At 33.3% G+C, this 17,150-nt stretch overlaps 2 protein-coding genes across 2 annotated transcripts; one reads left to right on the plus strand and one right to left on the minus strand.

Annotated features, from left to right (window-relative positions):
• Positions 1 to 1,219: 1,219 nt before the first annotated feature.
• LOC115963389 lies at positions 1,220 to 7,300 on the plus strand. Its single transcript, XM_031082373.1, has 5 exons — positions 1,220 to 1,324; positions 1,585 to 1,692; positions 3,554 to 3,861; positions 4,077 to 4,899; positions 5,079 to 7,300. The coding sequence occupies exons 3-5, from the start codon at positions 3,613 to 3,615 to the stop codon at positions 7,085 to 7,087; spliced, it is 3,081 nt and encodes a 1,026-aa protein (XP_030938233.1). The 5' UTR covers positions 1,220 to 1,324; positions 1,585 to 1,692; positions 3,554 to 3,612; the 3' UTR covers positions 7,088 to 7,300.
• A 4,303-nt stretch (positions 7,301 to 11,603) lies between these two features.
• On the minus strand, positions 11,604 to 15,009 carry LOC115964175 (flavin-containing monooxygenase FMO GS-OX-like 9). Its single transcript, XM_031083529.1, has 7 exons — positions 14,369 to 15,009; positions 13,819 to 13,889; positions 13,467 to 13,625; positions 13,266 to 13,348; positions 12,819 to 12,954; positions 12,517 to 12,690; positions 11,604 to 12,072 (listed from the first exon to the last, which is right to left on the minus strand). The coding sequence occupies exons 1-7, from the start codon at positions 14,919 to 14,921 to the stop codon at positions 11,872 to 11,874; spliced, it is 1,377 nt and encodes a 458-aa protein (XP_030939389.1). The 5' UTR covers positions 14,922 to 15,009; the 3' UTR covers positions 11,604 to 11,871.
• Positions 15,010 to 17,150: the final 2,141 nt, after the last annotated feature.

Below are 17,150 nucleotides of genomic sequence, written 5' to 3' on the forward strand. Positions count from 1 at the left end.
CAGATAATGCCCAAACTGTCCACTACTTATTTCTGAAATAAAAGTTATAAAACTCAAAATTATAGGGTCAATTAAGTAATTCTAAGGTATTGAAAATGGAAATTCACAAAATCAGCATGCTTTGCTTGATTGTTTGAAACTCGTACAAGGGCCCCATTGCTGACTACTATAGTATTTGTCTATTAATGTTTTTATTATTAAAAAAAAAAAAAAAACAGAGCATTATTATAGTAATAAAATATTACTAAAATTCAATTGAACTAGATATTAAAATTGTTTAAGGAATGAGATTGTTTTTATGTCTAAATTGGCGTGTATTGTATGAGTCTAAATCTTCTGTCTTACTTTTCTTGTTCCATTTTATACTCCATTAATAAAAACTTGTCACGTGTTCACCTAATTAATTAAATACTACTATTAATTAATAACTGTAGTATTAATAAGTCAATAATGATAGTATTTAATTAATTAAGTGAACACGTGGTAAGTTTTTATTGGTGAAGTATAGAGTAGAGCAGGAAAAGTGGAATATAAGATTTGAACTCTGTATTGTAACGTTGTCTTATTTTATTTATTTCTATTTTTTTTTATATAAGAAAGTGGTGTATCAATTTTTTATTAGATTATTTCATTGTTTATTTATGATATATTCCAGATACATCATTTACTTAAACCGGAATGGATTCAACCTAAAATTTCTGGATTTACATCAAGTTTTAGACCAATGAGTACACTATTAAAGTATACGCGAAATTATCTTAAGAGAAATGTTAGGGACACATATATTTACATCCAATTTCACACCCTGCTTAATTTGCTCCATCCTCCTTTAAAAGTTATCATACCTTTTGAGTGGAGTTATGGTGTTTTGTGTTAGAACATCTTTCCCTCTCCCTTGTGTGTGTTTATTTCTTAAAAAAAAAAAAATTCACCCCTGCTTATGTGTCAACTTTACATTTCAATTCATGGGATAGACTATGTGAAAATATTAAAATTCAACAAAGAGTTGACACAGAAGCGATGCGTGAATTTGAGTGTGGAAATGGATATATCCTTAACATTTCTTTATATCTAAGTTTAATTTTAATTTTCTCATAATTAATATATTTATTATTAATATTATTATTTTATGTTTTACAAAATAAAATATTTTAAATGATTTTTAATTGGGTACCAGAAACAAAAGTGATAGATAGAATCTAGAGCCTAGTCGCATACCTCAATTTACTCACACACACAGTGTGCCTGAAAAATCCAAAAAACAAAACATAAATGAGAAGGGGATGAAAAAGAAGGGTGTTGACAACTTCATGTCCCTTCTCATGTAAGTTTCGTTTGTTTCTGTGGATTTTCTTATCTGGGATATCTCTCCTTCTCTCTCTCTCTCTCTGTCTCTCTCTCTCTCTCTAAATCTTCCTACAGAGAATGGCCCAGTAGATCCAAATCCCCATTTTTATGTAGCTTTTCATGGCCAATTGAATGACACCCTTTTATTATTAAATCTTTTTGGATTCTTAAGCTCTTTTGGGTTGCTGTTTTTTTTTCTTTGCTTCCTGATTAATGGGTTTCTTTTGGTTTTGCTAGCTTTTTTTGTGCTGCAGAGCTAAGTTATGACTTGTGGAATGAGTGAACCCAATGATGGATTTTTTAAGATGAGATGGCAGAGAATTGTTTTTTTCACTTTTTTCTAAGGTAAGTTTTAAGATTTTAACTGATTTTATGCTTCAAGATCATTTTTTTTTCCAATGGGTTTGTTGAAGATTTTTTCTTTTTGTTTGATCATGGACTGTTCTTAAAAAAAAGAAAAAAAGAAAAAAATGGATTGTGGTATTTTGATGGTTTTGACAATTGGGTTGTGCAGTTAACTTTGTTTCCTTGAACTCATTATTAATTTTAGTATTGCTTAAATGGAACTCTGTTGAAGGGGATTGATTTTTATTAGTTAATATACTTTACCTTTCCTATTTAATAATCTCTGGAATTGTTTGGATTTGTATTCCATTGGAATTCTTGTCTGTTATAATATTTGATTAATATTCATAAGTGATTTTCCTGCACTGACTCCACTCTTTTAGTACATGAAAAAAAAATCCAAATAAACAGTTTTGAATGGTGCTTTATTTGATTCTGGGGGTGGAGACCATATCACCTAGTCCTACACTGTTTGATTTTGGATATTAGTATTAGCTTTTTGCCCATTGTATTATGCAATTGATTCTTTAATTTGTGGAGCTTCTGATTCTGATTGCATTGGATGGTTTTCAAATTTCAATTACATTTCATCGTACCAAGATTATTCTGAGGGCTTGATGATGTGTGGCCCTAGTTTCTACTCCTGATGAATATGTTGAATTATCAGGGGTTGTGATATGGACTTGAGTCTTCTTAGATGAGAATTGAGAACTTTTTATTCTTCCCTCTCAATCTGCATTGCTTGCTGTGTCAAGTTTAGTCTAATATCAAACTATTCTGATTTGGCTATCCATTCTGAATTCTTGTAGTTGAACGGCTGTGAAATGCAGGAACTTTTCTATGCTAATTTTTTGCTATTTTTAATGAAACCTATCTTTTGATGAGTTTTATGTTTGTATGAAGATATTTCATGGCATTAAGCAATTACTTGGTCATATGATATCTACTTAAATTTGTGCAACCTGTAGATTGCTTCTCTAGTGGTATTAGCATCACTTGGAGGGTTTGCTCTAGATCATTTGTGCTTAGGGGATGCTTGTAAGAAAATTCTTTAGATTCTTTTTCTTTTTTTGACAATGTGGTCAAACTTTTGGCTGTGAACTCTATCCTGTGATGTAGAACTTTTAAATTGAGCCTACGCTAATCAAGGAGTTCTATTTTCTCTTCTTATTTGTACAACTCGCATGAAAAGCCTAGAGAAAAGGAAATTCATTGCTCAAATATTAGGATTTTCATCATCTTAGTGCAGCTTTGTGAGTGATTAGGTTGTAACTTATGAGTGCTTATAGTGCTAAGAGAAATGGACTTCATTAGTTGTAATATCATGCTACTTTATTCTGAATCAAGGATATGTTGGAGGTGCAAGATACTTTGATTTATAAAGCAGGTTAACTATATCAGGGTTGTACATGATACAATATTTGTTCAATTAAGTGGAATATGAAGATGAGTTTAGGGATCATTCTATTTTCTAATTACCTATGAGGTTTGTTTGGAACTTTGAGAATATCTGTACAGATAGCCAGTATTAGGGAACATTTTTATAGAAACATTACTTAAATGGATAAATTAAATCTGCAGATTCTTTTATCCCCGTTCATCTTCTTATTATCTTGATCAACAATATTTAAATGGTTGAATTAAATCTAGATTTCATTTCTTTTCCTTGCTTTTCCCTTCTGTTTATTTTTTTGGTGCTAGTGATGTATAAATGAAGACATAAGTTTACAAATTCACTTGAGTCTAGTATTTTTTTTTTCAAACATAAAAAAAGAGAGAATGAAGAAAGGTTTCAGCTGGGTATTCCTGTATTCTTTATGCAAATCAAGTTAACCAACTGACTTAATTTGTTCTATTGCAGGTTGCTTTTTCTAACTGAAGTTGTACTTCATTTTTAAATACACTTCTGTTCTATTATTTATGGCACTGCTGGGAATGGGAGCAAATATGCAGTATAATGGCAATTTCCCAGGATATTGCTCCAGAATAAATCTTAATATGGAGGCTAATAGCAGCACATGGCCCATAAACAATATGGATAAAATGTTTGATCGTGGACCCTTCTACAATGGTGTTTTGTCATCTTTTCCTCTTGATCCGCTTTTGGGGTACCACAAGGAAGAATTAAAGCAGATGATGCTCAAGCATGAAACCATATTTAGGGATCAGGTAAGTTTTATCTCTACTTTTGGTGTTAATAGAAATAGAAATAATCATAGGTATCATTTTTCTGATTTTAATAAAACCATTGTTCCTTGAATCATCCATATGGATCACAACTGCATTCCTTTGGCATGTCATACTAGTCATTTAATCCTTGATAGTTTTTAGTTCCTATTTATGGTTTTTAAACACTTGTTTGTTCAAAATGTTTCTGTGTCCAGATCCATGAGCTTCATCGCCTTTACAGTAGACAGAGGGCATTGATGGATGAAATGAGAAGGAATGAATTGTACACACCTGAACTAAGGTTGGAGACATCAAAGTCAAATTCTGTTCTGTCTCACGTCTCAAGTGAATATGCTCAAAAGACATGTCATGCCCCTAGCTTGCCTTGGGTAAACCCTACTTGTGGTGGATTATCAGTTTCAGGTGCTGAAAATGTCCAATTTCCTTTGAGTTCTATTCAAGGAAAGAACACTCAAGCATGTCCTGATCCTGCTCAAACTGAAGATTGTTTAAAAGACTTTGAGCTATTGGAATCCAAGTGCAAGAAAATTGGGAAAAAAGTATTGGATCTTCAACTTCCAGCTTATGTGTACGTTGACAGTGAAGAAGAGGAATCATTGGAAGATGGAAAGGTTCCTAAAGTGCTTGATCTGTCAAATTATACTTCAAAAGGAATTACTCAGGTTGTGTGCAATGGTGATGTAAATCCATTTCATGGCAGTAATGAACTTAAGGATGTTTTTTGTGAGGAAGCCTCCACTTCAGTATTGAAGAAATCCACAGCTCTGGCTGACTTAAATGAGCCTGTTAATTTTGAGGAAGAAGCAGCTTCTAAATCTGATTTTGTTGGCCCTACCAGTTGCAGGGAGAGCCCATGCCTTGATGTTTCCCAAAGGACAAAATCAACCTTCCAGATTTCTTCTGAGGAAGATATCCAAAATACCTGTTCCAGATGGGATTTTGAATCTCGCTCAGATGTTGTACTGTCTGAAAATAAAGAAAGAAAACGAGAGTGGTCATCCTTCAGTGATGAAGCTGGTGAGAATCTTTTTGCAATGTTGCACTAATTTAATACTTCTTCAATTTCATTGTTAATTTGCCTTTTTCTATGCAATTGATATTCTTTGAGTTTTTAAGCTAGTTCGTATGTCTCTTATAATGACGTGTAGTATTTCTTATTAATTGGTATCATTTTAACTTGAATTATTTTCCTCAAGGTTTTTTTGCAGAAAACTTATCCATGTTGCCTGAATCATCAAAAGAAGAGCTTCAGCAAGCTCATCAGCCTCCAACATTTCATTTATTAACTAAGAGTTACCAAGAAGTGCAGACTAAAAGAACAATTTTCAGTGTTGAGAGCTTTGGAAGGAATCATGGTTCCCTCAATGATAGCCAACCTGGACCAAGCAGTGCTTCTTACATGTGCACTACACGTGAGCTTGTTCCTCTTGCTGATATGGCCATTTCTGGGTCATCTCTAGCTGCATCTTGTAGAAAACCTGTACGTGACATGGTGCGAAATCCCATTGCTGTTCAAGCATTACCCTGTTTTAACCCCTCTGTATCACTGGGTAGTTCTAAATCATCAATTGGGAGGCCTGGGCTTACTGGAGACATATCTCATTCTGTTCAGGATAGCTTTTGCAACAGCTACCAATCAGAGCCCAAGAGATTTAGGGTTCACCCACCATCCTTCAGTTTTGATAATGTGAACAACAATAACAGCCATGAGTTAACATCTGAACACCAAGGCCTTTCAAACTATGTTCAGGGTTCAACGGACATGAAGTCTTCTAAGAGCATAAACTTGAATTTTATGCCTAATTGCTGTTCTTCAGATGTGGAAGTTTCGCAGAGTATCCAGAGTATAGATGGAATAGAGAAGCTTGAAGAATTAACAGGGGGTTTGGTGCCGCTTAAAGTGAAGCAAGTACATGACGGGAGACCCGAAAAAGGAAGTGAAGATTCAACCCAGGTGGAATCTGTCCTTTTAAAAGCTTATTCAGAATGTATCCCTGATGTTGATCCAAAGAAATTTGAGGCAAGCAGCTCCCCTAGTAATAGAAGAATCCTTGGTTTTCCCACTTATGAAAAGCCTCATATATCAAGTGATCAGTGTTCTTCTCATGCCTCCCAGTCAGAAACCCATCAGAATGGAGATGAATATATAGAGAATACTCAGAAAGATGTACTTGACATAATATTGACTTGCGACTCTGTGCCTGCCTCAGGAAAATGTCTTACTGCAAGTGAGCTTGTCCTAGAGAATGGACTAGACAAAAAACATGAAGGTTTTGGAAGTCACATTGACCTGAACTCATGTATTAATGAGGATGAGTCTTCTCCAATGCACTCTCTCTCAACAGAAGTTGATCTTCAGGCACCTGCCAGTCCAGAGAACAAGGAGTGTTCCCCACCCAGAGGAGAGTCTAATGAAACCTTACTTGAGACACCTTCTCAATCATCAAGACAGGAAGATGCAGATCTTCTAGGGGAACTAATGAGGATTGCTGCAGAGGCTATAATTTCCATTTCATCATCAGAGGTTCAAATTTGTATTGAGAAGACCACTTGCAAGATGTCTGAAGCTCCTTCAAGTGACTCCTTACATTGGTTTGCTGGGATAGTTTCTTCTGTGGTAGGTGAACCAGAGAATGAGTCTGGAAAGGTTTTAAGTAGTAAGTATAGTAATCATGATGATGATGAGTTTCTGCCTGACGGAATTGATTACTTTGAGGCCATGACATTGAGGCTTACCGAGACAAAAGAGGAAGAGTGCTGCTGTAAGTGTAATGTCCAAAAAGAGGAAGAAAGAGGTGTGATTTTATTACAAAGTCAGCCAAGGAAGGGCCGGACAAGGAGGGGGAGGCAGCGTAAGGACTTCCAAAGTGAAATTCTACCAAGCCTTGCCTCTTTGTCAAGGTATGAAGTGACTGAGGATCTCCAAACAATAGGAGGACTAATGGAAGCTGCTGGTAGTCATTGGGAAACAGGTTCTTTGAGAAATGCAGGTAGAAGTGGGTCGACAAGGGGGAGGAGACGGTCTTGTGCCCCTTCTTCCAGCGTTGCAGAGAACACGGTGGGCTCACTCTTAAAGCAGCAAACTGCCAACAGTGAAAAGGGCATTGAGGAGAGGAACCTAATAGGCTGGGGAAAGATCACTAGGCGGCGTAGGGGGCAGAGGCATCCAGTTAGTAACCCACAGCTTATTTTAGGCCAAGTATAGCAAGAGTGATTTTTATCTCTCTTTGTTTTAATGGTTTTTGGGTGAGGTGTTTTGTGGACCATCGGATTTCTTGTAAATGTCTTCTAAGCCATGGTATATGAAACAACTTTACTGGTGGATAAGAAAATGGAACCCTTGATATTTATATGTATATGGAGGTTTAAGCTTTTTTTAAGAATGAAATTTGCTCTCCTAATGGACTTGATAACTCAAGTAGTCTAGTTACAAGTGAAATGAATTTTCTGTCTTTTAGGGAATCAGACATGGTTAATGAAATTGCTTGTGATTGAAAATGGAAAACCTCATGTAATAAGTCACATGCTCATTAAGATGTCACTTGATACTTATTTTCTATTGGATCAAAAATTGTAAATGATCTTGAATATAATTTGATGTTCTTGTAGGCATTAATGTGAACACAAACACCTTAAGAGCAACTTTAAGGTCCTTAATTTTTTTGTGGGAAAAATACACTTATATTAATTTAGGCTTCATTTAGGAGTTCATAAGGAAATGTAATGAAATGATCATAAAATAGAATGATTATAAAGGAATTGAATGAAATGTATTTAAGCCAGGGAAAAGAATGGAAAATATAGAAATTGAATAAAATTAAGTAACTTTGTTTGGATGTTTTAAAATAAAGGAATGAAAAGAAATGCAAATGAATGGAATGTAAGTAATCTTGTTTGAGTGCTCATAAGCATATAGAAATTTAAAAAATAATTAATATTACCCATAAATGATGTATTGGGTTGTTATGGTGACGTGTGTGACAAGTAATTTCTAGGAAAAATATTTTGAAGTACTTTTGGAGTTGTAGAGTCAAATATTTGGCAGTTTAACAAAAAAGAGTCAAATATTTGGCAGTTTAACAAAAAAAAAGTCAAATATTTAGTACATAGCAATGTTCAAGCCAATGGTTGAAGGTCATTACTTTTGGAGTTGTAGATGAATTCATGTAACTTGCCAAGATTTTGAGAGGGGGGGGGGGGGGGGGGGGAATGATTGGCACACTAAACCATACTTCCATGTTCTACAGTTAACATGCAAAGAAAAAGATTAAATTATATTATTCTCGTTTGAAGTTTGAGGATATTCCATAAACCTATTTGACGTAGGACAACAAGCTTAATATATAATTGTAGTATTAATACCAAAATTGATATATAGCACAAAATTCTTCAAAGAAATTTGCAGGAAATAGTAAAATAGAAAAATTAGATAATCCTAGAAATTAATATTTAGGCTGCTTTGAATTTGCACTAAGGTAGATATAATTTTTAGTAATTAGCACCTAAAGTTGGATGGAATTAGCACCAAGCCATTGTAAAATTCTAATTGAAATTTTATTCCTTATATAAGTCTCTATAAGAATAGACAATAGCATCCTTATATAGACAATAGGTTTAAATCCTAATCTAAATAGACTTGAGTCAAAGCCCAATTATTGAATTACGAAAAGAACTTTGACTATGGTGAATCAAAGAAAATACTAATAATATAATTAGCTATAATAAGACCTAAAATAAAATCCAATGGGCCTATACTAAAAAAATACAATTGACTTCTAAACAAATAGTTTCTCATAAAAGAAAAAAGACTTCTAAACAAATTCCTCATACAACCATTCACATGCCACTACAAATCGAGTCAAACTATATATTTTTCAAGTTAAATCCCATCCAAAAATAAACTCATATATTTTTACTAACCAAATTTATTATAGGATAAGGAAATTTAACAAACTTAAGTATTAAATTGTCATTTTTGAAAATAAAAGTTGATCTCCGACTTTTCTCCAAACCTTAACAAACTCAAGTAATTTGTGCATGAGAGCATGTCAATGAAGTAGGAACAGACCTAAGGGGGCCCAGGTCCACCTGGCCCTAAGAAATTTCTTTTTATTAGTTATATTTTTTATTTTTGCAATTGGACCCCCTTCTCTCAAAACCTTAGGTCCCCCTTCCCTCCTATTAGCCTAACCAAGCCTAGCCTAACTAGCAATTACCCAACCCAAAAACTTAACAGAAATAAAATTTTTAAAAATTTAAAAAACCTAGCCAGTCCAGTATTAAGAAATAATATTATTATTATATATATATATATATATATATATATTTTTGATTCCAGTCCTTTAGCTTGAAATCCTAAATCTGTCACTGTAATGAAGAATAGGGCTCAATTGATGTCATGTCACAAATTTTTTTTTTTTTTAATTTCCTTTCTTTCCTTCTTTCTTTCTTCTTGGTAGTCAGTATTTCATGTCATATTTAAACATCCTAACTTGGACTTATTATGCTATCACTTTTTTTTTTTTTTTTTTTGAGAAACATGCTATCACTTCATTTAACGTAAAATATATAGAGTTATTATTATGCTACCTAGGTTGGTGGATTGTCAAATTATTAGCTTGTTTTTGGGCTATCAATCAAGGTGGGTGGATTGGATTCCCTTATAATTTCGAGAGGAAAGTGAAGAAGTGACATGAAAAGCATGTAAGTCCAAGTCTTAATTCTTAACCCAGCGACCTACCACCAGATCCATGATGAACGTCCAACCTGTCTAATTTTCAATGCCCTCCTGACTAAGCTTGACAATATGCCATCACTGTTATAACTACTGATTTTGTTTTTGCTTTCAATTATTCATACATATTTAGATTTTTTCATCTAAGACCACAACTATTACAACTATTTACACGAATAATTTCTACCACAACTTTTCACGTGGTGAATTGTGGTAAATATTTAGATTTCTTTCTCTTTGATTCTTATTCTTCGTCAATTAATTTATAAAAACAGTATAATTTATGCACTTTTTGTAACTCGGTGAAGTACATAAATTACAAGGTTAATTATTGTTGCACACAGTTAATTACATATAACCGCATAGCATTTGAAATCGTATTTACAAAACATGATTTCAGCCTGTGTGTTCGTACACACTGTATGATCTCTATTCACAATTCAGTCTGGTACCTAAAAGTAGTGAAATTTTTGGACCACATGCCTTTCGCCTGATATAGTTGAAACTTGAAAGAGAAAGAGAATATCAATTATGCGTTGAAAGGAGCGTGAAGTATAAGCTCATGAAGAGGATGTTTTTTCAGCTAATGTAATTGGCATATATTTATAAATTTTCAGTTGCCTTTTTATTTTTTATTTTTTAAGTCCATGTCATATATTTATGTTCTGATTGTTGCATTATTTAATTTTCCAGACAAGTGAGACCATTATTCAATACATAATTGTTAGAAGTTAGAACTTTAAGAAATAGGGAAGGACCTATATAATAAAGCACAGATAATTTTATGCTGGGAAGTTCTGATTCAAGTCAACATCTCTTATTCAATTTTATAGCTAAGCTATATTGTCCTTAAGGCTTTTTTGTATATCTAAATACACAGCAATTAATGTTAACATACATCTTGATGTGCTTCCAGGTTTGGTACATCTCTGGAAAAAAACAAAAATCTTTTATAATAAAGCCAGAAAAAGTGGCTATTGAAAACATGACAGAATAGGCAAGGATTAAAGTTGGTGTAGTGTGTGTGACATTCAATTATTCAAAAGATAATGTGAAGCATCATGGCTAGCCAACAGCATATTACCTAGGGAATATATGAGATTCTGTCTCAAATAAGTTAGCATATGTTTTTTCCTTTAAAAAAAAAAAAAAATTGCATGTGTTTTACTCAAGAAAATCATAAAACCAATTATGTCATATGGGAACCACGATTACTCTGTAATCTTTCACCTATATCCAACTTGATGTATTATTATTTTTTAATAGGTGTATGACTTGCAGGAAGTTGTCTCTAAGGTACGTTTGTTTCCCAATAATAAATTCAGGAAAATCACATGGTGTTCAATAATGTTAAAGTTGATGAGTGATTGGGTGTTTAAAATAGAGAAAAGCGAGAAGCGGAAGCAAGAATTTAATGTGTTTTGGCCCAGTGATTTGTGTCCACACCATGGAAATCCCTTGGTAGCTGCGTTATGTTTATTTTGATAGCAGTGAATCTATAGTAAGGTTTATATACGGGAGAACTTTGGGCTAATCATAGACTAACCCTAATGTTAGTTTTCTTGTTCTACAAGTACATAACCTACGGTAAGTTTAGACATCTTGGGTCCTAACATCTCTAACAACCTCCCACGAATGTAAGGTGGGATAGATGAGAACTATGTGTATAGAGTGGTTTTTGTATAGACTATTTTGTAGACAAAGAAAAGTGTCTCTTTGGTAGAGTTTTGAAATCAACCACTTGTGTAGAGTTGGTTTGAGCCATACAACGATTCAATTGGGATATTGTATCAGGGATAAGTCACAAAATAGATATTTCTGGCTGGTTTTAATTTTTTTTTTTTTTTTATGTATTTCAGATTGATTTCATCTTAATTTTGATTTGTTGTAAATTTTTATTATATTATCACTAACAAATGGAAAATAAAGCAATATTTGTTTTCATTGACATGAGAAATAACCTAATGCTAACAAGTAACACTTTAAGTATCTTAAGCATCTAAAATCTCATCAAGTTGTTTCATTGAATAGAATGATTTAAATTAAATATTTGATCAAAAAATTATATTTGATCAAAATAATAAAGAAACACAAAAAATAAAGGAAGTTTCATACTCTCCTTTTCTTTTAGAACTTTTATAAACCATAATAGTAGTTCTTTCCTCTCTCCCACTCCCCCAAAAAAAAAAAAATCCCAAAACGACAATATACTAGTACTTAAATTGTGTGGTCCAAGCAAAACCAATAGGCTTTTTTCACAGAGTAAAAGCTTCAGTCCCAAGTTGAGTGAAATGAGGACTTTGAAGAGCCTCTTGAAGTAGCTCATGATCATTATCCCACGAATCACGATATGTTTCTAAGTTTACATCAGCATTTACTAAGACTGAAACGCATAGCTTTTTCCTCCATTCTTCTAAATGTGGGAATTCAACATGATCTCCATATCTATCACAATACTGCAACAAAAAGCAATTAGGATTACACACATATATTACAGCTTAGAGTGCAAGCCATGTTTTGGTGGGTGTCCAAATTAACAAATATATGTATTTAAACCATCTACTTTTTTATAGAATTTGCTTATATATATATATATATATATATATATATTATATAATATAGACCTAGTTTTACAATTGCTAGTTTGTTACAATACATAAAAACCATGCAATTTTTAAAAAGTAAAAAACTTAAAAACAATTCTTTAGATATTATATTTAATGACGTTGCTATATTGACCGATACAACATAAAAAAATATTATGTTTACCAAAAAAGTTAGCACAATTAAATTCAATTATTTAATTCATTTACTATCGTAGATACACGATTGAATTTAATTGAAAAATCTAAGATATACAATCTCTAAGAAACTTTACAGAAGATAACCATTTTTCTTACCTCAAACTCTGCTATATCGTGGGTGTAATGCTTTGGAACACCAGCAAGATCCCTAGAGTGATAGAAATCCTTAATGGATTGCATCATGTCATCCCATGATGGCAATGTTCTTTTCCCAGACAGAAGCTGAGCTATCCATATTGCCTGGGACTCAAAGAAAGGGAACCCTATAATCTGCATCACATTCACATCATCACACACATATTAAAATGAAAAAAAAAAAAAAAAAAAACCCCATAAGTAATACTTTCAAATGAATAAATGTGGAAATAGGTATAAGATATAAAATATTAGATCTATACCTTTCTAGGAATACCCATGAAAGAGAGAGAAGGTGCAAGAGAAGGAGGGAATGTATGCTCATACAAAGGACCCACTCTGTCATCATCCACAGCTACTATCCCTTTGGTGTCAAGAAATGGGAACGTATATGAATACCTACACATAGCACACCATTATTATTATAACTGATAAAGAGTGCACCAAGCTTTTTTAATTTGTTAATCATAGTGGATTGGACCATATGTTGGATCAATATATTTACAAACACCTAGATACTGTAAACTTAAGGGTCCCACATTACATATCTCCCAGTCAATATAGCCATTATCAGCCAATCAGGCAACAACCTTTTTGACATGGGAATGTTCTTTGTTTGGAGTCACTAAGTGAATATAATAAGGTCAAAATCAAATGGTAATTTACTATGTAAAATTAGATTTTAACTCATGTGGTCGTGGGTGTCTTACCCTGTGCAGTATATGATAGTATCAGCAATAACCCAAGTGCCATCTACAAATAGAACCCGTCCATCTTCATGAAGAGACTCTATCTGCATGATATTGCATTTTAAATTTAGTTTGGTTTACTATAATTGTGATAAAAATTATTTGCTTTTATGTATTTTAAAATTACTGTAAGTAAAAACTTGAAAAATGAGGAATTGATACCTGTGGACGAAGATGCAAGGTGTCATGTTTGGAGAGAATTTTTGATAGACCTTCTGAAATGTTAAGAGATTTGGAGCTGAGGTAAACTTCCTTTGCCACTTCCACAAGTTCAATTGATATATCTTGTCCACTTAAGGAGTTTCCAACCACCACAACAACCTGTACAATGAGATGCTTAATTATGGTCATTTATTTAACTATTAAACTAATTGGAATGTGTTGTTAGACTACAATTTTTTAATCAGATCGAATTCTTAATCCTGAAGCTTTTGCATTCTTAATGATATATAGTACTCTACCATTTTAATATGATTAAACCATTTAAAAATGTTCTATCATTCTATTACATTACCTCATTGTGAAATGGCTCGGCAACCCTGTAGATATGACTATGCATTTGCTTCCTTTTCCATGCATCCATGCCTAATAACATAGATAAAAGCACGTAAAAGCATTAGTCATGATAATTATCACAAAATATTTTACAATAAAGTGAGGTAAGTAATGAGTCTAATCAATAACCAATAAAAATCTGCAAATTCAACTGTTGTGGAAAGTTTTGTAAAAATGGTTGTAACTATAATATTACTCAAAAGTGAAATAAGATACCATATATGCAACTATCTAAAAGATTAATGAAGTCATGTGTCTTTCCTTTTATTGTGCCTAGACATGACATGAACCTGAAGAAAATTCATGAATAGAGTTGCTTTACATAGGGACTCATTCTTTGACTATTTTGAACTTGATTCAAAAGTACATGTGTAAATGTGCTTAACTTTTAGAAAGATGTGAATGTGCTTTCTTTTTCTTTTTTCTTTTTTTCTTTTTCTTTTTTAACAAAGATGTAAATGTGATTTGTGTAAGAAAGGAAAGAAAGTCATTTTATTGTTTTCACATACCTTTAATGGAAGGCAACCTAGGCTGAGAGTAATGACCTGTGGCTACAACCACTGCATCAAAAACTTCTTCCACTACTTTCTCAGTCTTCTTCTCTTTACTCCTAACAACCCATCTCAAATCTTTGCCAATGGCTTCAGAATCCAACAAACCCACATACTCCACCCTTGTGTTGAACCTTATCATCTCCCTTAACCCAAACCAGTCACAAAAATCTTTTAGGTACAGAAAAAGTTCTTTGTGGCCAGGGAACCTTCTCATGTCCCTACCTTTCTTGACCAAAAATGGAAAATCAGTGAATCCCATGATCTCCCTAGGAGATGTGAGCCTCAAAGAGTTATAAATACTACTATGTACCTTTAAAAAAGTGTTCCTTCCTAGAGGATCCTCAACCTCAACATTTGGATCATATAGCCATTGGCCTCCAACATCATGGTTTTGTTCCAAAACCACCACACTATGGCCTTCTTTACTCAACTCCCTTGCAGCTACTAGCCCTGATGGTCCAGCCCCGATCACACACACATGCTTAGATTGGGTCCTCACAGAGACCATTGTTGTTGGATTTTTTGTATAGCTAGCAAGAGGGAGAGAGAGAGAGAGATTTATAAGTTTAAGTCTTTCAAATTGAAAATGTATTTTGTTGGTATTGTAGAGATTGTGAGGATTATAAGTGTGATGTGGGGGTTTATATAGTTGAAATTTCTACACGCAAAGAAAGAGAAATAATGTTAAGAAATAGGGATGGTTGGTTAGCTAGGAGACACACGTGACATATTAAAATGATGGTTTTTGGATTTGTCTGCGTTCTACTAAAAGCTACATGTGGTTGAACCCCTCAAAAAAGAAGAAGTTACATTTGGAATTAATAATTAATTAGTGTTTAATTTTAATTTTTACTATTTTTTAGGAAATAATTAGTGTTTAATTTGATTAGAAACTTTCAAATCTTTTAAAACTTTTTTGAATACTTATTATTAATCTCCTGCAAGAATCAAATGATTCAAATCTCTGAACTGGCACTCTTATCTGCATGCATGGGCTGGGATCAAGATCATTATGCCTCAGTATAGGTAGGAGCCCATAATAGAAAATGTTAGTCCCTCTTGAAAGGATTTGGATACGTGGCGTTTGCCCAATAGTTCAAGTTGTGAGTTGTGAGGACCAAGTGACCCTACCTGTTCTAAGAACTTCTTTTTTACTGGTGAAATATATATAAATATATATATATATATATATATATTATTTTTGAGAAATATTAACTTAATGAGTTATTATTACATAATTTTAGAACTTGTTTTTAACTAAATAAATGATTATTATTATATAGATTCATCGTATGGGTTTTGCGCGTGCAATAATGCTCTTTTTATTTATTTATTTATTTGGTTTAGTGTTAAAGCATTCTCATTAAGTGCGTCAAATGCCAAATATTTAGTATTTGACACACCAAACTCAAAAAACCCACTTCCATCAATAGTTTTAAATGCCATAATATTTGGCATTGATGAATAGTGCAATCTCAAATTCAAGACCGCACTGTTCACTAATTGTAAAACTTATATTATTTTTTATTTAGTGGGCCCGCTTTCTTTTCTTCTTATTTTTTTTCTTTCTCATTTCCCTGTCTTTCTTCCATCTCTCATTCTTGCTCTGAGAGCCTCCAACCATTTCTTTGCTCTCTCTCTCTCTCTCCCTCTACTCGACGTCTCTACCTCCCTCTTCGACGAAATCCAGGCTGGAGCATAAAGGCAAGCCGATCAATGGGTTATGGATTTGGTGTTTTGGATTTGACAAGTGTGGGCATCAGCGTGGGTCTCTGATCGGCGTGGGCGTCAGCATTAAGGGTAGATCGGCGTGGGTCATCGGCTAAGAGTTCGGTATGGGTCTCTCTCGGTGGTTGTTTTTCTTTTTCCTTTTCCGATTGTTGGTGGTGATGAGGTTGTGGGTTTGTGATCTTGGAGGGTTGTTTTTCTTTTCTTTTTCCAGTTGTTGGTGGTGAATGGTGATGAGGTTGTGGGTTTGGGTTTGTGATTTGGTTATGATTTTGGTGGTTGGTGGTCATGGTTGTGGGTGGTGGTGACAATGGCAGTTGTTGTAGTTGTGGTGGCGCTGGCGAGTGGTTTTATTTTTATTTTTTGTTTTCGATGGTGGTGGCCGATAGCGGCTAGCCGTGGGTGTGGGTTTGCAAAGAAAGGGGTGGGTTTTCAGAGAAAGGGAGAGACGGAGAGAAAGAAACAAAGAATAAAAAAACAATATTTAAATGAAGTGCTAAAAAAATTAGAATCTTTGATATATGATGAATTATAAAGTGAGATGTTAAAAACTAAAATTTTGGGTTTTAAGGTGGTATATGCTAAAAATTTTACTTCCCTTTATGAGAATGCTCTTATAATGTTAAAAAGTGAAATATAAATTTAACCGTTTGTATTTTTTTTTTTCAAGAAAAAGGTAAGATAACGTGGAATAATGTTTAAGAATAAGATTGAGATAATATCCTAAGTTTTAGGCTGAATGGAGAAAATAAAGGAAAAAATCTAAATTTTAGGAACAGTAAATTACTCTTTTAACCAGTTTGTGTTTTTTAATTTAAAATTATTTAACTAAAAGATATGGATATTTTAGAGAGTTTAATAATTGTGTGAGGGCATTTTAGTGTGAAAAATGTTAAAACCCAAACAGGAAATCCTGTTATTAACAGTATAGATAAAATGCATAATTTTTTTATATTTGTCTTTATATATAACTAGTTGCTAACCCGTGCGATGCACGAGAAAATTACTG

Source organism: Quercus lobata, chromosome 10 (genome assembly GCF_001633185.2).
Source record: "Quercus lobata isolate SW786 chromosome 10, ValleyOak3.0 Primary Assembly, whole genome shotgun sequence".
Classification (NCBI taxonomy): Eukaryota; Viridiplantae; Streptophyta; class Magnoliopsida; order Fagales; family Fagaceae; genus Quercus; species Quercus lobata.